This window comes from Ovis canadensis, chromosome 13, assembly GCF_042477335.2.
Source record: "Ovis canadensis isolate MfBH-ARS-UI-01 breed Bighorn chromosome 13, ARS-UI_OviCan_v2, whole genome shotgun sequence".
NCBI classification, from domain to species: Eukaryota; Metazoa; Chordata; class Mammalia; order Artiodactyla; family Bovidae; genus Ovis; species Ovis canadensis.
Window position 1 is genome coordinate 31,206,780 of NC_091257.1, and position 21,934 is coordinate 31,228,713.

Below are 21,934 nucleotides of genomic sequence, written 5' to 3' on the forward strand. Positions count from 1 at the left end.
ATCTTTTTTGTACAATTCTTCTGTGTATTCTTGCCACCTCTTCTTAATATCTTTTGTTTCTGTTAGGTCCAGACCATTCCTGTCCTTTATTGAGCCCATCTTTGCATGAAATGTTCCCTTGGTATCTCTAATTTTCTTGAAGAGGTCTCTAGTCTTTCCCATTCTGTTGTTTTCCTCTATTTCTTTGCATTGATCGCTGAGGAAGGCTTTCTTATCTCTTCTTGCTATTCTTTGGAACTCTGCATTCAGATGCTTATATCTTTCCTTTTCTCCTTTGTTTTTTGCTTCTCTTTTTTTCACAGCTATTTGTAAGGCCTCCTCAGACAGCCATTTTGCTTTTTTGCATTTCTTTTCCATGGGGATGGTCTTGATCCCTGTCTCCTGTACAATGTCACGAACCTCATTTCCGTAGTTCATTAAGCACTCTGTCTATCAGATCTAGGCCCTTAAATCTATTTCTCACTTCCACTGTATAATCATAAGGGATTTGATTTAGGTCATACCTGAAAGATCTAGTGGTTTTCCCTACTTTCTTCAATTTAAGTCTGAATTTGGTAATAAAGAGTTCATGATCTGAGCCACAGTCAGCTCCTGGTCTTGCTTTTGTTGACTGTATAGAGCTTCTCCATCTTTGGCTGCAAAGAATATAATCAATCTGATTTCGGTGTTGACCATCTGGTGATGTCCATTGTATGCAGACACATACATACAGTGGATTATTACTGAACTATAAAAAGGAAGGCAATTCTAATTCATGCTATGACATGGATGAACTTGAAAATGTGCTAAGTGAAAGAAGCCAGACACGAAAAGACAGGTACTGTGTGATTCCATTTATGTGAGGTCCCTAGAGTCATCAAAATCATAGAGGCAGCAAGCAGAGTGTCGGGTGCCTGGGGTGCAGGCTGGGGAATGAGAGTGAAAGATTAGTGGGGAAAGAGGTTCCGTCTGGGATGATGGGAAAGTCCTGCGGATGGATAACGGTGATGGCCGCACAACGTTGTGCGAGTACTTAATGGCACTGAACTGTACACTTACAATGGTCAAAACGGTAAATTTTATGTATGTTTTACCACAATGTTAAAAAAAATTTTTTTAAAAGATTCAGTCCTAGGCATTCCATCTGAAATTCAATTGCTGGCCCATTCCCCCCTTTCCCCACCAGCAGCTTGCTGGTTCTGCCTCTTGGGTAACATGTATTCTCTCATATGGAGCCCCAGGAACTGGGGGTCCCCTTCATACACCTGGACAGATTTGAAGAGTGGGGTGGTTAGAGCTCCCCATCTTCCCTCTGGCCTACTGTTCTTGCAGCCCTTCAACCCCGATGGAAAGGACCACCCTGAAGTATCCACCTGGGCAGGTAACAAGCCTTTCAAGGCTGCTCCCAAACTTCAGAGGGGAGGACACACTGTGCCTTGATCCTGGGCTCCTAGGATGTTTGCTAAGACCTTCGTACCCTGCTAAGCATCTTGTGACCTGGGGACAGCTACAGGGTCACCCTAGCAAGAGTCCAATTTCCCTGTTTTCCTGTACTCCAGTCTTTACAAGTGATTGTCTCAAGACTCTCCCCAGACTTGGCTTCAGGGATCAAAGATACCTCATCCCTCATCCTCTCTGTGCAGGCAGAATTCTAAACTGGCCCCCAAGATTCCAGCTTCTTGAAGCATGAGTGGAGCCTGTAGATACGCTGGGGTGTCACCTCTGTGATTATGCCACATTTTATGGCAAAAGGGATTCTGTGGATGTAAATTCCTTCATCAGTCGACTTGGAGAGAATTAGAAAGGAGATGGTCTGGGGAGGACAGAAAGGGAATATATTCCGCCCCTGCCTCCAGTCTCCTACGGGGGACAGGGACCAGCTTCCCACTGTGAATACTAACTGCACCTCCACAAAGCTTAGGACCCCCAAGCCTCTTGGTTTGGAAATGGGGTTGAGGGTGTGGGTGTCAGAAGGGCCAGTTCAGAAGCGTCAACTGTCAGTAAGTCCTGAGGAGGGGCTTAGTTCCTAGTGATTTCTTCAACTGGCAGTGTAAGAGATAATAAGTATTTTGGCTCTCAGGGCAATTCTAGGACAAGAGGGGAAAAATCTCACATTTTATCACGCAGTGAATGGGTACATCTTTTCCTATTGTGACTCTCTGTAGAGAGAATGCTTTAAATCCTATTTAATAATCTAGAAATTGAAGTAAAGTATTTTTAAGCTTGTCAAAGAATTGCCAGTTTGATTTTCCCCATCCTTTCCTCCACCAATATCGCCACTATTGAGAATACAATTGAGACCCAGTGTCTGAACGCCTGGTCACATCCAGATGATCCTGAAGGAATCGAGTTATTGAGTCTGTAAAGCTGCGGACAGATCTGGACTCCACTGTCCAACTAGGTGGTCAACGACCCTGTTGGTGATTCCTCTGATTCTCTGATTGTAACACTAGGCACATCTTGCTCCCTTGAAATCAGAGAATCAACATCCTTAAGTTAAGGGTCACTTCAAAGAAGAAGTTATGGCTTGGTCAGAGTGGAATTGTATAAAAACATGTCAGCCCTCAAATGTAGAAACTGGGTGCAATGAAATCCTTTCACTGAAATTGTTTTAGGAGAATTCAACTTAGCAGAAGGTAACACAAGCTACAAATGTTAAGTATTCCAATGCACTGTACTCATCTCTCCTTCCAAATGTCCCTGACACAAACAAGACTGGGTCTCACTGGGTCCTGGCTCAGAGACCCACCCAAGGCCAATTTCAGCCACATTCAAATCTCCTGAGAATAAGGCTCACTCCAAAAGCATTCCTGAGGAGTGGAGGGATTAGTGAAGTTTGAGGGGAGATGGAGAGGATTAAAAGACACTGCATAGGAAACTTCTATAAGGCTCTCCTATCCCCTGGCTCCCCAGACACCCACAGGTTCCTGGAGTCATTTCCAAAACCCTGTTGGCTCTGCATACTCCATCTGCAAACTGAAAGCTAGCCAGATAACAGGACAAGCAAAGTTGTCCTTGGCCAAATTCAGAGCAACCATGAGTCCTCAGGCTTATCTCTGGGAGGGATGCCATTCACCTTACCGTTGTTTTATTTACAGAATCACTCCTACTCTATTTGGGGATTAACAGATGGATGGTGACCAACTAGTTTATCATTGGAGTCTCATCTGTATCCCCCAAACCCTTCTGGATCGTAAATTTTCCTTAGACAGGGAACTCATCCATACTGCTCATTGTTGCACCTCCTGGACTTTACCCTTCATAACACTTGGCACATAAGAAACCACAAATTATTTTTGGATGAAGAGTGAATGGGCTCCATACATCCTCTCTTCCTGTTTGGACCTCAGTCACTTGGCGGGTCCTGAAGCTCGAATGAACGGTACTTCTTCACCATGGATCTTTTAGAAACTTGCTTCTCTTTCAGACTCTTTTAGAATTTAGATGTGATTTATTTACTACTTTATTCCATATTTGTTTCTTCCACATGCATTTTTCCTTCAGAATATGGACCTGGAAAACAAACAAGGTAGCATGTGATCTATTTGCTTTCAGGAAGTATGGGACCACTTTATTATCGTCTTTTAAAGTTTTTCTTAAAATCGTCACCAAAAGCCCTCCAGGTTGTAATTTCCTCATTGGTAGAATAATTACTTTTTATAAATCAAGAAATTTCACTAGCAAGTCATCTTTGAAGTACATCAATCTCCTTCTATTCCTTCCTTCTATCATCTGCCAAATATTTGCTGACTGTTTGATATAAGCCAGGCTCTATGTATGCACATTGGCATTTATTGTCTCAAAAAATGTGTATGCCTATATTGATTTACAAAAGTCATGTAGAACCAGAACAGAAAATTTGGGACATATGCAATACTGAAAATAAAAATGACATGCTCACCACCAGAAAGAATGTTTTTTGATATATTCACTCAGTTTTTTAACATATACATGCATTTTCCATAGCTGAAACAGTAATTTACACACAATTTTGTAAAGTTCTTTTTTCCCCTTTAGGTATTTTCTTGTGTTCATGAAAAATACTTCATTTTTTTTTTAAATACTTCATTTTTAAGAGCTGCATAGTTTAACAGTTTACTTAAGGAGCATGTGTGCATCCTCACAAAGAGTCAGACATGACTGAGACTTTCCCCTAATTTTGGACTATTTTGGTTGTTTATAATTTTTGACATTATGAAAAAGGGGACAGTGCACAAATTTTTGCACTCATCTCTGATTATTTCTATCGAATCCCTAGATATGGAATTATAGGGCTGGAGTATACAAATATTTTTCCAGTAAAGTTATACCAACTCATGTCCCAACAATAGTATATAAAACTTTCCATTTCATTGCACTCCTGCCAGTACTAAATATTAGACTTAAATTTTTTTCTAATATAATAGATGTGAATATTGCTTACTATTTTAATTTTAAATTACTGGATAATCCAAGCACTTTAAAATACAATTACATGGGAACTCCCTAGTGGTCCAGTGTCTAAGACTCCATGCCCTTATTGCTGAGGGCACAACTGTGATCCCTGTTTGGTGAACTAAGATCCCACAAGCCTCATGGTGTGGCCAAAATAAATAAATAAATTTGAAAATTAAAAATATATAATGACATACACACTAATCATTTTTATTTCCTCTTTAAGAAAATTCTTCCATTATTAGAGTTTTCTTATCAATGTGTGTGTGTACTCTTTTTTATTTTGAAAAGGAATAAAATTATTTATTTAATATGCTTGATTTCATAAATCTGAATCAGATATTGTGTGTACTCTTGTATTGAGGATGAAATGAACTGCCAGATTTGTTTTCTATAGTTTTGTAAGTTTTTTTCTCTTTTCAAATTTTGCTTACAATATTTTTAGTTAGTTGTCAAAATTTTAAAACTCTCATGTAATGTAGTCTACTGGTCATTTCCTTTATGATTTTTTCATTTCTTTTATTCCCTCATCTTGAGGTTACATGAATATTTGCCTAAATTTTCTAGTTTTAAAGTTCTTTAATGTAGCTGAAATTTCTTTTAACACATAATGAAAGGTATGAGCTCAACTTGATTTTTTTTCAAATTACTAGTTTTCTTAAGTCCATTTATTGAGAATCTGTCCCTTTTTTATTTATTTTAGATGACTCCATCACATATTAAAATCTACACTATATTGACCCAGTGTCTTTTTCTGGGTTATTTACTCCATTTTATTATCTATATCATTCAATATATACTACCATTCTATTTCTATATACTGCTGCTGCTGCTAAGTCGCTTCAGTCGAGTCTGACTCTTCGTGACCCCATGGGCTGCAGCGTACTAGGCAGGCTCCTCCACCCATGGGATTTTCCAGGCAAGAGTACTGCGTTGCCTTCTCCTTCCTATATGCTAACATTCACTTTATTATTTACACTATGTTTAACTACCAAGTGGGGAAATTTCCTGTATTTTTCTTCATGTTCATTATTTTCTTAACATTTTTCATCTGCCACTTGTTCAAGTAAACTTTAAAATAATTTTGTTTTAGCCTCCTAAAGTAGGTTTAATAGCTTCATCATACAAGTAAGAAACTGAGTCTCAAAAGGAATACATAGTTCAAGTTTACACATATTCTAAACGGAAGAGGCATAAATCAAAAACATGTCTTTTGGAGAATTCCCTGCTGGTGGTCCAGTTGTTAGGATTTGGTGTTCCCACTGCCAGGCCCTAGTTCAATCCTGGTAGGAGAAATATGATCCTTGCAAGCCGCACAGTGCAGCCAAAAAAAAAAAAAAAGGAGAGAGAGAGAAGGAGAATCATGTCTTTTGATATCTCCCCTTTTAGCTCTAAAATACTATAATTTTTTAGTAAAGAAAACTCTTGAAATTTATTTTCTGTTCTTTCCCATTTCCCATCTACCTCCCTCTAGTGGTCATTAAAGATATTGCAGTTTCTCAAGCCAATTCACACAGTACTCATTTTAATACAAGAAAAATCATTAGCTTACATTTTTAAAGTTTACTTAAAAGTTGTTAACTTACACAAAGGTAATAAGAATAATCGTCTAATATTTGGGGCCGTGTATCATCGGTATTTTCTTAGCAAAGACCAGCCTCAAAAGAATTCAGTAAAAAGTCAAGTGAACAGAAAGCAAAGTTTTGTCAGTATCATGGATTTTAAAGTAGTAAAAATTGCATATCCACAACCCTCCATATGTTTCTTTGTTCTTTTCTCCATTGATGTTACCCAAGTACTTTTAAATACCAAAAAAAGTACTTTTAAGAATCTTTAAATTCCCCCTCTAACCCATTTTTTGCTTTCTTCATTTTGTATCCTTTCTCACCATCTAACACCTTTGGGTATGTTCAGTTGGGACAGAGGTATGTGGACAGGACTCAGGTACTCATGCTGGGCCCTGGCCAGTTCTGCACCAGCCCCAAAGAAGGGCAGCCTGCTTGAAATTCCCACAAGGCTCGGGTCCCAGTTAGCAGGGCTGCCTTCATCCCCTACTGCCTTGGTTGAAATCTGTCTCATTTTCTCCCTGTTCATTTCTTGTTCCCTTCCCACCTTTTCTTGTTTGCCTTTTTCTTTTCCCTTTCTTCCTTCCTAATCCCATCATCCTTCAATTTCTTCCTCCTTATATTTCCTCTTCACCTGGAAGAAGATACCATGTAAAATTTAATTTGTATGCACAACATAATGTGTACTTTATAATAATTAAGTTAAGCATATGCATATGCATAATAAAAGTTTAACCAAGCTAAGAAAAACAACAACCAGTAAAGAGGAAAAGAAAAATTCTGGGAAGCACTTATCATAATGTCTGTTTAAAATCTGAATTTATGAAAGATAGAGGTTGCCTATATTACCTCCCACCCGTGGCTATTTAATATTTTTTTACTAAGCCAATAAATGATAAATACATTAACGTTTAACAATATGGTACAAAAGAGGAAAGAAAAAGAACATGGACAGAAAGCTTAGGTGCATTATTTAAGGAGGATTAAGGACTTAAGTCTCTTCTGGATTTGGTTCAGAAAGAGGGGGTAATAATACTTGCCTAATTAAGTAGTAAGTGGGGTAGATTAAAGTGTTTGTAAACATTAATTAAAGATGCAGGGAGTTAGATGAGGCCAGTGTGTTATTAGTGAAAAAGTTTTCTTCCCTTTAATCAGGTACCTCCTCCTGGGAAGGGCAAAGAAATGATATCAGGGCTAAGGAATTAAGGCTCAGCCCTAAATGTCGCCAGTGACTCAGTCATCCTTTGCCATCAACCACTTCCTTCCTTAGCTTTCTGTAAAATGGGGATAAGCACAAACAGCACTCTGCAATACGAGTTTTTATCATATCTGCCATTTGAGTATATATCAGACCCTGCATTAATAAAACCCCATAACTCTTGCATTCTCCCTTCGTACAGAGTTGTCCCACCCCATTAATTTCCACCAACATTAATTTCCACCAACTTACAAAAGCCTTCCACAACCAGCTAATAACCTCAGTGTTCATTTCCATGGTGATAAAGGAGAAACGGCACCGAGCAATAGGGTCAAAACCTCTTGGACGCGTTTCTTCGCCTCTTTGAACGTCCGTTTTCCTCCTCTGTAAAATGGAGATGAGAAATCAGGCAGCTGTTCTCAGGATTTAATGAAATTATGTGTGTCTATTAAACGCCTTGTCGGAGGCTAATAAGAATTTGATTCGTGATAGTTATTATCGCTAAATATAAAATAACCTCTTAAAGCTGACTATAGGAGGAGGAAAAAAATGTTTCGTTTCATTCAGACTTTCAAGTGCAAATCCCTATGTTTCCTCTGTGTAATTCAGAGATGGGGCTAGGGGTTCACTCAGATCGGACCAATTCAAACCTGGCACCGACACCAACGACCCCTTCGGGAGGCGGCTGCCTGGCAGCACCGGCGCGGGGACTGGTCCCTTTAAATGTCCCGGGCACGCGCCCTGTGAGTTTGGGGAGCGAGACAGCCAAGACCCCGGTGGGAGCGCGTACGAGCACGCGTGGCGGCGCGGAGCAGAGGGCGCAGCCCGGTGTGCGCGGAAGCGAGCGCCCCGCCGGGAGCGCGCGGCAGAGGGCGCGCAAGAGCGCGCGCGCGGCAGGGCGGCCCGGGATGGTCCGCGAGGTGCGCGCGAGCAGACGGGCGAGCGGGTGGCGCGGGCGCTCGGCTCCCGGTCCGCCGTCAGGGTGGGCTCCTGCGGTCCCCGGGGAGGGCGCTCCTGCCAGGTGAGTGCGGACTTCTTTATCCGGGACAGGGTGGGAGAGCGGGAGGGCGTCCTGGCAGCGGATCCCTTCGCCCCTCACGACAGTGAACCCGGTGGCGTGTGGAGCCGATCGCTGGGAGTCGGGGTTCGGGTGGGGCCCAAGGGAAAGGGCGACCCCCTTTCCTAGTGAGCCAGCGGCTTGCGCTTCCCGCGGGTCGCTGCCGGTGCGGTCCTGGCAGGGATCTCCTCTAAAGCGCGTTCTTCGGTTCTTTCGCATCTCGTCCCTTGGAAGTTTGGAAAGACTGGCGCCATCCGAGGGGCTGTCGTCGGCCCTGTGGCCTCTCACCCAGGAAACTCGGGACCTCCCTCGGGATCCCGGGAGTAGGCGTGAGTCCGGCTCGGGGTCGGTGGGGAGGACGCGTGGCTTTCTGACTCCGAGGCTGTCCTGGCGGGGGGAGCGCACGATGGTCAGTGGCATGCTTCTTGCTTTGCTCGCAGAGCGGTCCGGGGTTGTCCCAACACTCCTGCCCTGGCCCCACTGCCCTCCTCGGGGGAGCCGCAGCGGCTGTCCAACTCTCGGGCACTGTGTCCCTTCCGCCGCAGGCAGGAGGGCGAGAGTCACATATTGGCAGGAGGTGGCCGAAGCCACCTGTTAAACTTGAGTCCTGCGCAAAGTGACCAGTGGATTTCCGTCCCCACCCCCGCTCCCCAACCCCTGACCCCCAACAGGTAACAGTCACGCGGGAAACATGCAGGCACTGCCCCTGAGCTGGGGCGCGAGGGATTAAAAAAGAGAAGACTTTGTGGCTGATGTGGTGCAATTTAACAAAAGGCAATAAAACAAACTCCAGTATTTCTCCAAGGCTTTGAAAGTTTCCCAGTATTGTTTTACGAAGTCTAAATTTAAGCATCTAGCCTTTTTTTTTTTTTTTTAACCGCAGGAACTAACCTCAGAAAACATTTAACTCTTTGCCAGGACCCACTTGGTGCAAAACGAACACTCACAGGAAAGGAAAATGATTTTTGTGCCTTTCCCCCTGCTAAATACAGTAGAACATTCAGATCTGTTGCTGGAGACTGTAGGAAGAAGGTTCCTCTGGCTCTAATTTTCATGGAGAACTACTTTTTTTTTTTTAATCTGTATTTCTGCAAGTTATAGAAACACCAAATCAGATATAAGTGTAAGGTCACAGGAGAACCTAAGTTTATTAAAGATGTTTTTCTTTAAGCACTACATTCTTACTGCTCTAGCATGCACTGAAAAAAGTCTGCCCTCAAAGCTCAGTTTCTGAATGTTAGATTGTTTTTCTAGGTGGAGGAGGTATTTTGGTTTATGAGACCAATGTGGAAATACAAACAAATGCCCTATTTACTTGGGATTGGGTGGGAAGAGTGGAAGTTGTCAAAAATCTCTCTTGCCAAACTTGACAGTGTATGCATGGAATCTTGTGTATTTTCTTGCTCAGACCTGTAATGGCCATTTTTAAGGGACTGGGTATATGCCTTGGTAACAGCACTGCAGAGGTTTTTTTACATTTGGGAGGGGGTAAGATATTGGATGCTGATAATTTAAAGGTAACACATTTTCTCTTTTAGTAGAAATCAGCCAAAATCAGATTATTTAGAGAAGTCTGGAAAGAAGAAAGATGAATTTAAGAAAATATGAGGGCGTTTGGCTCCATGTTGACTCTCTTTGAGGCAGTGGGCAGGATTTGCCTGTTTTAGTGCAGGCCCTGGGCATTCATGGGGCTTCCCTGGTGGTTCAGAGGGTAAAGAATCTCTGCTTGCAGTGCAGGAGACCGGGGTTCGATCCATGGATTGGGAAGATACCCTGGACAGGAGAATGGCTGCCCACTCCAGTATTCTTGCCTGGGAAATCCCATGGATAGAAGAGCCTGGCAGGCTACATTCCACAGAGTCTCAGAGTCACGACTGAGCGACTAACACACTGGGTGATCATAAATTAATTCAGCAATATTTGCAAGCTTGTCTGACCACTTACAATGCGCTGAGCGCTGACCTAGTCATGAGACACACCAACACACCTAGATAACAGCCACTCGACCCAAACTGATTAAAACCAGATCGAGTGAAGCCTTCATCGGGAGCTGAAGATACACCTGGCCCTGGTTCCAAAGCTCTCAGACACCTTAGGAGCCTGTGGTTGGCACTCTGTGTTGATTGTCAAGATCATCTCAAATAACTCCAAGAGATAGAGCTGAGCCTTGAAGCCTGGGGGAGAGAGGGGAAAGGCTTGGGTGGAGCAGAGCTGAGAACAGGGCATCCTCTGGAACAAAAGTTCAAATGCATCTTACCCACTCGGTTGTGGACGGCTGCCAGTGGTACTGGGACATCCTAGGAGCATCCCAGAACCTGAGCCTTCGCTGCTAGGGGGCAGCTTTTCCTTTCAGCTTCCACTGCCCTCTCTGTGGCAGTGTTGGTGGCTTCACCGCTGCCTGCATGTTCTCAGGACAACGGGCTGGGCAGCTCTACCCCTGGGGCCCTTCAGCCTTCCTGTCTTGAATCTGAGTGGGTTCGGCTTCTGTTTATGTTAGCACAGTGACATCAGGACCATGCAGTCCCCATAGCAGCCTCTGTAGAGAACCACCCTGAAGCTGCACTTCTCAGCAAGGCTGTTGCCCCCCTCCCAAACCTGCAGCGTTAATCTTGAATCGTGTTTTGAGGAAGTAAGTGCTAGGTTTATAATCCATGCAGTCTGGATCCAAGGTAAAGAAATGTGCAGGGCAGAACATGCTGCCTTATTGAATAGCGATGTGATTGTTCCATACAGACTTGTATCTTCAGACTGGATGTTTCCAAACATCCATCAAGACTTGGTTCTCTCTCTCTCTTTGGTAGTGAAAAACATAGAACAGTGAATTTATCATTTTAGAGTGTACAAATCAAGGACATTAAGTACGTGCACATTATATGTGTTTGAGAAGCATGTTTTCTTTCATTTTGTTCTGTAGAGGTCTACAGATACCCGTTAAATGAACTTTATTGAAATCCTATTTTTTTGTTGTTGCCTCTTTCTTTGTTATATGTCTCTCTTCATATTAGTTAATACCTACAGTTGTAATGACTGAATGCTGCCCTGTGTGCTGCTCAGTCACGTCTGACTCTGTGACCCCATGAACTGTAGCCCGCCAGGCTTCTCTGGCCATGGAATTTTCCAAACGAGAATACTGGAGCAGGTTGCCATATCCTACTTCAGTAAATGAACTTTATTAATTTCATCATTGCTCACTACCTCTGTGTGTGCTTAACATGTCAATCATTGAGAGAGGTGTATTGAAAGATCCCACTATAACGGGGTCTTTGTTGATATCTCCTTATATTTGAGCTAAAAAATATTCTGAGACTATATGTACATACAACTTTCTATTTTAATTTCTAACTATGCATCTGTAAGTTTATATTGTTAGACATACACTGTCTAATAGGAATTGAATTTTTATTATCATATAGTTACTTTTATCACTAGTGAGGATTTTTGCCCTAAAGTCTGTTTCGTCTGATGAGGTATAAAAAGAAAGAAAGTGAAGTCGCTTAGTTGTGTCCAACTCTTTGTGACTCTGTGGACTATAGCCCCCTAGGCTCCTCCATCCATGGGATTTTCCAGGCAAGAATACTGGAGTGGGTTGCCATTTCCTTCTCCACAGGATCTTCCCGACCCAGGGATCCAGCCTGGGTCTCCTATATTGCAGGCAGACTCCTTACCATCTGAGCCACCAGGGCAGTCCCTGATGCAGTATAGCCAGAAGTGATCTTTTCATTGTTGCTGTTGTTAACATTTGCTTGATATATCTTTCTGTGTTAAAAATTTGATTTCAAGTATCTTTGCACTCAATTGCTCAGTCATGTCTGACTCCATGGACTATAGCCCTCCAGGCTCCTCTGTCCATGGAATTTTCCAGGCAAGAATATTGGCGTGGGTTGCCATTTCCTCCTCCAGGGGATCTTCCCCACCCAGGGATCGAACCTGGGTCTCTTGCATCTCTTGCATTGACAGGCAGATTCTGTACTGCCGTATACTTGACATTCAGTAAGCTGTAGTACATTCACAGTGTTTTGCAACCATCACCGCTATCTAGTTCCAGAACTTTTTCATCACCGCAGAAGGAAAATCCATACCCATTAAGCAGTCTCTGCTTCCCCCCGTGCTTCTGCCCCTGGCAGCCACTAATCTGCTTTCTGCCTCTGTGGATTTGCCTTTTGGGATATTTCATACCAGTTGACTTATACAATGTATGTCTGGCTTCTTTTACTTACGGTGCTCTCAGGATTCATCCATTTATAGCATGAATCATTGCTTCATTCCTTTTTGTGATGGACAGGGAGGCCTGGCGTCCTGCAATTCATGGGGTCGCAAAGAGTCGGACACGACTGAGCGACTGAACTGAACTGAACTGAATATTCCACTGAATGGATATACCATAGTTTACTTATTCATTATCAGTGTATGGACATTTCAGTAGTCTCCACCTTTTGGTTTGTGAGTACTGAAGTTACAAGAAACATCCAAACTGTTTTTCCACGGTAGCTGCACCATTTAACATTCCCACTAGCAATGTTTGAGGATTCCAGGTTCTCCACATCCTGACCAACACTTGTTTTCTGTGTTTTCGTTTTTATTGCCACCCCAGTGGTCATGAAGTGGTGTCTCATTGTGGTGCTGATTTGCATTTCACTAATGACTAATAATGATGAGCATCTTTTCATGGACTTGGTGACCACTTCGAGATTTTCTTTGGAGAAAACTCTGTTCAAGGACTTGATTCTCTTTTGTATTAACGTTTCTATCACCAGCATCTTTCGAGTGAGTAAGAGTAGGGTGGTTTTTTAAAATATTTATTTATCTGTTTATTTATTTGGCTGTGTCAGTCTTAGTTGTAGCACACGGGCTCTCTAGTTGTGGTGCATGGGCCTAGTTGCCCTGCAGTATGTGGGGTCTTAGTTCCCTGACCAGGGATCCAACACAAGCTCCCAGAATCAGAAGGCAGATTCTTAACCACTGAACCACCAGGGAAGTCCCAAGAGTACTTTGGATAGTATGTTCCTTCTCAAACCCTCATTCTGTTGTTTGGCTTCGTTTTTTTCTTCCCCCGTTTTCTCTTTTCGGCTTCTGCTGCATCTCCCAGAAGACTAGTTGTCCAGCTGGTGCTTTGAAATATTTAACATTCTACCTATTCTAGTTATATGAAGGCCTGGTCTGTTCATTCAGCGGTATTTGTAGGCTGTTGGGGTGTCTGCCATGTTCTGGTCACTGAACTGTCCCTGGAGATTCAAACCTACCACTGCTCATACACTTCTGTTTTAGATGTTTGCAGATTACATTTTATTTTCAGTTCAGTTCAGTTCAGTCACTCAGTTGCGTCTGACTCTTTGTGACCCCATGAATCGCAGCACGCCAGGCCTCCCTGTCCATCACCAACTCCCGGCGTTCACTCAGACTCACGTCCATCGAGTCCGTGATGCCATCCAGCCATCTCATCCTCTGTCGTTCCCTTCTCCTCCTGCCCCCAATCACTCCCAGCATCAGGGTCTTTTCCAGTGAGTCAACTCTTCACATGAGGTGGCCAAAGTACTGGAGCTTCAGCTTTAGCATCATTCTCTCCAAAGAAATCCCAGGGCTGATCTCCTTCAGAATGGACTGGTTGGATCTCCTTGCAGTCCAAGGGATTCTCAAGAGTCTTCTCCAACACCACAGTTCAAAAGCATCAATTCTTCAGCCCTCAGCTTTCTTCACAGTCCAACTCTCGCATCCATACATGACCACAGGAAAAACCATAGCCCTGACTAGATGGACCTTTGTTGGCAAAGTAATGTCTCTGCTTTTCAATATACTATCTAGGTTGGTCATAACTTTTCTTCCAAGGAGCAAGCGTCTTTTAATTTCATGGCTGCAGTCACCATCTGCAGTGATTTTGGAGCCCCCAAAATAAAGTCTGACACTGTTTCCCACTGTTTCCCCATCTATTTCCCATGAAGTGATGGGACCAGATGCCATGATCTTCATTTTCTGAATGTTGAGCATTAAGCCAACTTTTTCACTCTCCTCTTTTACTTTCATCAAGAGGCTTTTTAGTTCCTCTTCACTTTCTGCCATAAGGGTGGTGTCATCTGCATATCTGAGGTTATTGATATTTCTCCCGACAATCTTAATTCCAGCTTGTGCTTCTTGCAGCCCAGCGTTTCTCATGATGTACTCGGCATAGAAGTTAAATACGCAGGGTGACAATATACAGCCTTGATGTACTCCTTTTCCTATTTCATTTGTTCCAAAAACTGTTACAATTAATTTTTATTGGAGTACAATTGCTTTACAACATTGTGTTAGTTTCTGCTGTAATTTTGAGCCTGGCACCGGGACAAAGACCAGTACTTAACTCTTTCCACCAAAGGTTTCAGCACCAAATAGCTGTGTAACCATCAGGTTGACCACTTTACCTTTGTGGACCCTAGTTTCCTGGTCTGTGAACCTGTGGGCAGGACTAAGTGACTTCTCTGGCACTTGTAGACCTTGAAACTGGAGATGATACACTTAGGCTTTACCCTAGCTCTCCCCTACAAACCTAATTCTCTGAGTGTCTGTAAAATAGTTCTTTTTCTATAGCTCACTTCAAGGAATTGTCTTGTGTGGAAAGACAAAAGATGGCTGTGTTCTTGTATACTCAACAGGTGAGTTTGGTGAGTTGCTGTTTTCCACAGTGGCACATTTGGCATTTTCTGTGAAGATCCCTAGGGTTCAAAGCGCTTTCATGAACACTCAAGTTCCTTCTGTGCTGGGCATACCTGGGAACGCAGATAGATGTCAGTGAATATGGGCCCAGCCTTCGAGAAACTTGTGATCTGGTGAGATTGATACAGGTGTCAAGTGGGAGTCGATCTCAGAGGCCCATGCATCTTTTGGAAGCAGAGGTCAGAGGTACCATGACCTTTCAGGAGGTAATGTTGGAGCCAGGCCAACAAGGGCAGGACAGCGGGTTGCCCGAATGGTGAGCCATGGCTTTACTCCTCATGCTGAAGAGTTTGGCCTTGAGTTTGGGGGCATGAACCATGGACAGGTCATGAGTGGCCGGGTTCTGCAGCGGAGGAGAGGTTTGTACGTGCGCTGAGGCAGTAACCTGAAGTTGAGCAGGGTGCCACGGGTTGAGGGAGGGAGGCTAGAAAGATGAAGGAGGTAAGATGGTACAGAGAAGGGGATGGCGCTGGAAACGTCTGAGGTTGAGCAGAAGTTCTGGTACAGAAGAAGTCTGAAAAGGCATTCCTCTAGAGTGGAAAGCTGAAGGCCAAATCCAGCTCTCTCTGACCTCGGTTTCCTCATGTAATTTGTCCTCCACACTCATCGAGAACCAGTGTATTTGTTGACTGAGCTCCTGCTGAGCTTTACTTCATCAGTCAGGTTGTAAAGTGTGTGCGACGTAAATCTGATGTGTATTTTTTTCCCTCCCTGTTCATTCTTACTGTGAAAGAATGTTGTGATTTCAAAGGTATTGTGTGAGGAGAAACATTTATTAAAAAAAAAAAAAAAACCTCATAGTTCCAACCAGGCACGTACAAGATCATTTTACACCAGGGATCCCACACGGAACTCTTAAGGAGCCAGGAATTGTGGGCTCATTTTCCTTATAAGCCAGAGACCTGTTTTAAATCCCTTCCACACAATTTGCAGGATGAAGAGAGAGAGTAGCGCTGAAACACACACTACCAGATGTAAAATAGATAGCCAGGGGGAACTTGCTGTATGACGCGGGGAGCTCAAACCCTGTGCTCCCTGACTACCTGGAAGGGTGGGGTGGGCCGGGGGGCGGGGAGAGGTTCAAGTGGGAGGGGACACGTGTATGCCTATGACTGATTCATGTTGATGTAAGGCTGAAACCAACACAATATTGTAAAGCAATTATCCTCCAATTAAAAGGAAGTTAATTAAAAGGAAAAATATTTTCACATCAACGGGTGCTAAAGCCATACTGCAAGGAGACCTGCATCTCAAGAACACTTTCCTTTTTTTAGTGTTAATTGTCAGTTCAGATCCAAAATCGTCAGGTTGACCATCGCTATTCACCTGGATTTTCGCTCTCACTGACGGTGTTGTTTTCTTATTTATTTATTTATGGCTGTGCCGGGTCTTCCTTGCTGCCCAGGGTTTTCTCTAGTTGCGGAAGGTGGGGGCTCCTCTTCATTGCAGTGCTCGGGTTTCTCATTGCAGTGGCCACTTCTGTTGAGGAGCTCAGGCTCCGGGGCACGTAGGCGTCAGTAGTTGCGGCACACGGGGTTAGTTGCTTCGCTGCACCAGGGATCCTCCCAGACCAGAGACTGAACTCGTCTCCTGCATCTCAAGGAGGATTCTTAACCACTGAGCCAGCAAGGAAGCCCCAGCTATTTCTGACCTACGTCAGTGAGTTGATCCACCAACTGTGGGCCAGACATCCGACCCTTCCCTTCTCAAGCTCTGGAAGAATGTTGTCCGAGAACTTGAAAATTCACATAAAAATACAGTGTGTTTAAGACTGTATCCCCTAACTAATTCTCATGTCGGTCAGTTTTCCAAAGCAGTGGGGAACCTGACAGCTTCAGTAGCCAAGAGGCCTTTGTCACATTTTGAGTAATTTGAGTAATCATCAAATTCCAGTGCTGATTCATTCAAGGTGCCAAGTTTTTTCCCAGAGAGTTTGATAAGCAGTCCTTGAAATGCTGACATCAGTATCACCTTGACTGTTCATTAGAGTCCTCTAGTTTTTTCAACAAATATTTGGTTGTGCACATTTCTTTGTTTTCCTTTTTTTTTTTTTTTAACTGAAGCGTTCAGGTGACACTGGTGGCAAAGAATCTGCCTGCCAAGGCAGGAGACAAAGGAAACAGGGGTTCGATCTCTGCTTCAGGAAGATCCTCTGGAGAAGGAGAGTATTCTTACCTGGAGAGTTCCAAGGACAGAGGAGCCTGGCGGGCTGCAGTCCATGGGGTTACAAAGAGCCATACATGACTGAGGACACACACAGATAGTTGATTTACAATATTGTGTTAGTTTCAGGTGGACAACAAAGTGATTCAGTTGTATCTACATACACATGTATCTACTCTTTTTCAGATTCTTGTCCCTTAGTTCCCTGTGCTAGACAGCAGGTCCTTGCCGATTATCTATTTTATATTTCTTGTTGTTGTTTAGTCACTACATCAGGTCAGACTCTTTGCAATCCCATGGACTGTAGCCGGCCAGGCTTCTCTGTCCATGGAATTCTCCAGGCGGGAATACTGGAGTGGGTAAGCCATTCCCGTCTCCAGAGGATCTTCCCTACCCAGGGACTGAACCCAGGTCTCCTGCTTTGCTTCCCTGATAGTTCAATTGGTAAAGAATCCGCCTGCAATGCAGGAGACCCCAGTTTGATTCCTGGGTCAGGAAGATCTGCTGGAGAAGGGATAGGCTACCCACTCCAGTATTCTTGGGCTTCCCTTGTGACTCACCTGGTAAAGAATCCGTCTGCAATGCAGGAGACCTGGGTTTGATCCCTGGGTTGGGAAGATCCCCTGGAGAAGAGAAAGGCTACTCACTCTAGTATTCTGGCCTGGAGAATTCCATGGGCTGAATAGTCCATGGGGTCTCAAAGAGTCAAACACAATTGAGCAACTTTCACACACTCCTGTATTACAGACAGATTTTTTTACTGCTGAGCCACCGGGGAAGCCTATTTCATATTGGTTATCCTCATTTCTTGAAAAAGTCCTGAAAGCCCCTTATCTTTTCCCCTCTGTTAAAACTGGGGTAGGAGCCTGTGCCCACAGGCCTGGATTTACAGGGAGGGAGTTGAGTGCTTTGTTTCTGGATAGCAGGGGGTGTCCAGGAAGAATGCGGGCAGGAGGAAGCCTCTGGAGATGCAGGCACAGGGCTTGCAGAGAGACTGGAGAAGACGGGGTTCAAAGCTGGACGCAGTGGATGGACCCAGCAGGAGGTCCTGCGGGAGTTCTGCTCCCCTCTGGTTTGGATTTAAATCTGTTCAACCTGAGATAAGACATGTAAACTAGGTCTTGGCTTCCGGTCTCACCAGGTGTTATAAATACCAGAGCTGGATGAACGTGCTCTCGGTCAGCTTTATTTTTGCTGTGAGGAGGAATGAAAGACTCAGCCAAGAATTTTTTTGAGCTTCTCAGGAGAAAGAAAAAGCATTATAGAGCAATAAGGCATACTTATTACGTCCAAGTAAGAAGTTCTATGTTTTAGCACCGTGGAGCAGCACACAGTGGCTGCTCCAGTAACATTTGCTGAATAAAGAGAAAGCACACAAGCTTGTTTAACAGAAAAAGAACAACTTAAGCTGGGATTTTTCCTTTGATCTTTTTTTTTTTTAATCTGTCAAACAATCCAGAAATGCAGTAGGCATATGTTTAGTTGCTCAGTCGTGTGCGACTCTTTGTGACCTCTTAGACTTTCAACTTGCTAGGTTCCTCTGCCCATGGGATTTCCCAGGTAAGAATACTGGAGTCGGTTGCCATTCTCTTTTCCAGGGGATCTTCCCGACCCAGGGATTGAACCCAAGTCTCCAGCACTGCAGGTGGATTCTTTCCACTTTTAAAAAATGAGCTAAAAATATCAAAAATTGAAGTGTCTACCTTTGCAGACATTTCATCAGATGAAGCCAGATTTCCCTCCTGTTGATTCTTTTATGTTTGCTTCTTCCTAGGTCATTACTTTTTGTTGGTTAAATTTGTTTTCTAGTGAAGATTTGTGTTGGGAAGGTCTGATTTCTGCCTCTTCTGTTCAGTGGTAATACACTGGAGTGGAAAGACTGCTCCCCTTGGGGCAGGTTAACCAGCCTACCTGGGTGAGGCCTCTGATGTGAAAGTGTTTGCTTACATGTAGGTGAATCAATTACTTTCATGTGGCGTATGGCCTTAAGTAAATTAATTACTGCCTCCTATCAATAGTTGAAACTATTCACAATTGAGATGATCTGAAACCAACCTTGTTTTTCTTTATTTTTCAGTAAGAGCTTTTTTTTCTAATTAAAAAAAAAAAAAAAAAAAAACCTCTAAATGAAAGCATGGAGATTCTTCTGGAGAAGTAAAACTGCCAGGCTTTGAAGTGTTTAATTGTCTTTAATACCCTTGAGTGCTAGTTAAGAGTTTAAGGTCCTAAGTTCTTACCGAAGACGTTTTCAGAAGTAAGGAAAATACCCAACTCAGAGAAAAAGCAAAACCATAGGAAAAGGATACTAAACCACTAACCACGTCAACGATTTAAAACTCCAGACACGTAAGCCTCTGCCCGCAGCTCTCCCAACAACTACCAGTCTCTACCTGAGAGTCTCCTTTGATGTTCTGTGCTAGGATCTAGTCTTAGTTGGCTAGTTCGCATAGTGAGTATTTTTGGAGGCATTCTTTTCTTTTCAAGGCTTTGTTTTCTTGACATGAAGAAAAGAGCCCATACTAAAGAATAGCTGCTACATACTTCTTTTGCTTCTGCTGTCTGTTTCTGTGGCAGCCCATTTTGAGATTTCATGTTGGTCCTGGTCACACCTGTGGATGTACACGTGGGTGCATGGATCCTGTAACTTGTCACGTGTTAATATCAGGAAGCATTACTGGTTTAGCATGTCCGGTGTTATTGCTGCCAGGCTTCTAACACATCATCGTTCGTGCTTAACGTTCTCCCCTCCTGCTCCACATTTGTCCTTGATTGAAATCTCTAGGTTGACTGGGAGTAATTTCTCCTAAATTTCAAGGCTTTGGTCTCTGAATATGACAGAGGGATAAAGGGTAATTACCGCAACGAGGTTAACGTGTCTAAAATGATTCTTACACGTTTAACTTCTCCTTTAGGTCAAAGGTCCATTTTAAGGATACTCTAATGGTTTTAGAGTTTTAAAATATAAATTCTGTGTTCATGTCAGTACTATTTACAATAGCCAAGACATGGAAGCAACCCAGGTGCTCATCAGGAAATGACTGCATTAAGAGGATGCGATGTATATACAATATAATATTACTCAGCCACAAAAAAGAATGAAATACTGCCATTTGCAGCAATGTGGATGGACATAGAGAGTTTTGCCTAGTGAAATAAGACAAATACCATATATTGATTATATGGAATCTAAAAAATCATACAAATGCATGTAAATACAGAAACAGACTCATAGACATAGAAAACAAACTTATGGTTATCAAAGGTGGGGGCAGGGACAAATTAGGGGTATGAAATTAATAGATACAAACTATTATAGGATATCGTGTATAGCACAGGGAATTATAGCTATTATTTTATAATAACCTATATGGAATTCTCCAGGCCAGAATACTAGAGTGAGTAGCCATTCCCTTCTCCAGGGGATCTTCCCAACCCAGGGATTGAACCCAGGTCGCCTGCATTGCAGGCAGATTCTTTACCAGCTGAGCTATCAAGGAAGCCCTTAATAACCTATAATGGAATATAAATGCACAAAATACTGAATCACTATTCTATACACCTGAAGCTAACACAATACTGTAAAGCAACTATACTTCCATAAAAAATTTTAAAATAAAATATAATTTTTTCTTATATAATGAATGCTAAGTCAATAGTTTGGAACTAATATTTCCAAAATCCCCGGCTATAGTTTAAAAAGAGAGAGAGGGAGCTTTGCCTGCAAGTCCAGTCTAACTGAGGAAGAAGAATTACACGCATAATGAGATCTGATGTGTGAGTTGTATCCAAGGGACAGAGGTGGCATTGCATGGTTAACAAGTGGTGGGAGATGAGCAGTAGGTGGGAGGAACAGGTGAAGAGAAGGGTGACGAGCAACTTCCAGAAGGAAGGGAGGGTGGAAGAGGCTTGCCATCGTTTCTGAGCCAGGCTCTGAAGATGGGGAGGAGAGTGACAGGAGGCAATCCAAATGTGGCTCAGAGCGTTAGGGAGACCAGGCTGGATAAAAGGGTTCGTATCATGGAAAACAGGTTTGAAAAGATAAAGTTAGGCCGATTCCAGAGACACTTGAAAGCCCTGGTTCTTGCAGGTCAGCTCTTTGGCAGGATTAGTTAGGAAAATGAAAACTGCCAACTTTGACAGGCCTGTGGTCCCAAAAGGAATCCAGGATTTCAGAAAGGTTAATTAGGTCCGTACAACTCACTGGTGAATGTTGCATTGAGTCTTTGTTTTATTTTTAACAAAGTTTTGAGAGCATAAAACTTGGAGGAAAGTGAATTTCAGGACCTCAGAAGTACTTTGGCCCACCTGCCAGGTCAGTTCTGTATGTTTGTGTCTAATTGAGCATTTTTGGAACCTTGGGGGATGGTTGGGGGGGGCATGCAGAAACTGTCCTTTATGTGTGAAATGGGAGACAGGATGGAGCTGTGTTGCACTATCAGGTGTGTTGTGATAACCAGAGCATGATCGTTTCTGTGGAGTTTGTCTGTAAAGTACTAGAGGGAGAAATGAGATGATTATTTATAGCCTAAGAATTCTACCGAAGCCCTAATTAAGTTGAATAGTAGAAAAGAAAGAATATCAGGACTCTGTTTCCTTTTAATTTATGGCCTGGGCTAATGAAACAATCACAGCTTCATCTTCTAGGTGACTCCTCATTATGAAACTCATTTTTGTCACTGCACATCACCGCCGTAGAACTAGGAGTGAGCACAGAAACGGAAACTATAGGGAGCCATAAAACAGGGCTCCTGTCGTCTTTGTGTGAGTAACTCAGAGCCTGTTAGCACAAATGGAGATTGTTAAGAACTGCCAGCACTGGGATGACCCTGGTCCAGTAGCTAAGACTCCGTG

The 21,934-nt window shown here is 43.2% G+C and overlaps 2 protein-coding genes across 13 annotated transcripts in view; one reads left to right on the forward strand and one right to left on the reverse strand.

Annotated features, from left to right (window-relative positions):
• PROSER2 (proline and serine rich 2) overlaps positions 1-21,934 on the forward strand; it is a 58,571-nt gene that overhangs the window by 7,015 nt on the left and 29,622 nt on the right. The window contains exon 1 of one of the 2 annotated variants that reach the window (XM_069547239.1): positions 7,920-8,197. The exons of the other annotated variant lie outside the window; for it this stretch is intronic. The gene's annotated coding sequence lies outside the window, so the exon portion shown is untranslated. Of the gene's footprint in view, positions 1-7,919; positions 8,198-21,934 lie in introns of those variants that run through there. 2 annotated transcript variants of the gene reach the window in all.
• Positions 819-8,878, reverse strand: LOC138417340 (uncharacterized). 11 transcript variants are annotated; one of them, XR_011248086.1, is made up of 4 exons: positions 8,522-8,776; positions 7,429-7,560; positions 6,526-6,612; positions 819-3,492 (listed from the first exon to the last, which is right to left on the reverse strand). XR_011248086.1 is itself a non-coding variant. In XM_069547245.1 (4 exons), exons 1-3 carry the CDS (start codon positions 8,651-8,653, stop codon positions 6,574-6,576), a joined length of 858 nt encoding a protein of 285 aa, XP_069403346.1. In that variant the 5' UTR covers positions 8,654-8,851; the 3' UTR covers positions 819-3,492; positions 6,526-6,573. The 11 variants fall into 11 exon arrangements, 4 of the variants coding, with proteins under 4 accessions (XP_069403346.1, XP_069403342.1, XP_069403344.1 ...); XR_011248084.1 differs by lacking the exon at positions 6,526-6,612 and adding an exon at positions 6,000-6,071 and having other exon boundaries at positions 7,967-8,770; XR_011248082.1 differs by lacking the exon at positions 6,526-6,612 and adding an exon at positions 6,000-6,071 and having other exon boundaries at positions 7,827-8,745.

What these genes read in the sequence shown, in the direction of transcription:
- LOC138417340 (XM_069547241.1), bottom strand. Translation starts at nt 8,653, where the DNA reads ATGCCACTGACCATCGTGCGCTCCCCCCGCCAGGACAGCCTCGGAGTC. An exon ending in TCGGTGCCAGGTTTGAATTG is followed by an intron (nt 7,561 to 7,816) that starts GTCCGATCTGAG and finishes TCCATTTTACAG; the next exon opens with AGGAGGAAAACGGACGTTCA. An exon ending in GCTGGTTGTGGAAGGCTTTT is followed by an intron (nt 3,493 to 7,428) that starts GTAAGTTGGTGG and finishes TTTGTTTTCCAG; the next exon opens with GTCCATATTCTGAAGGAAAA.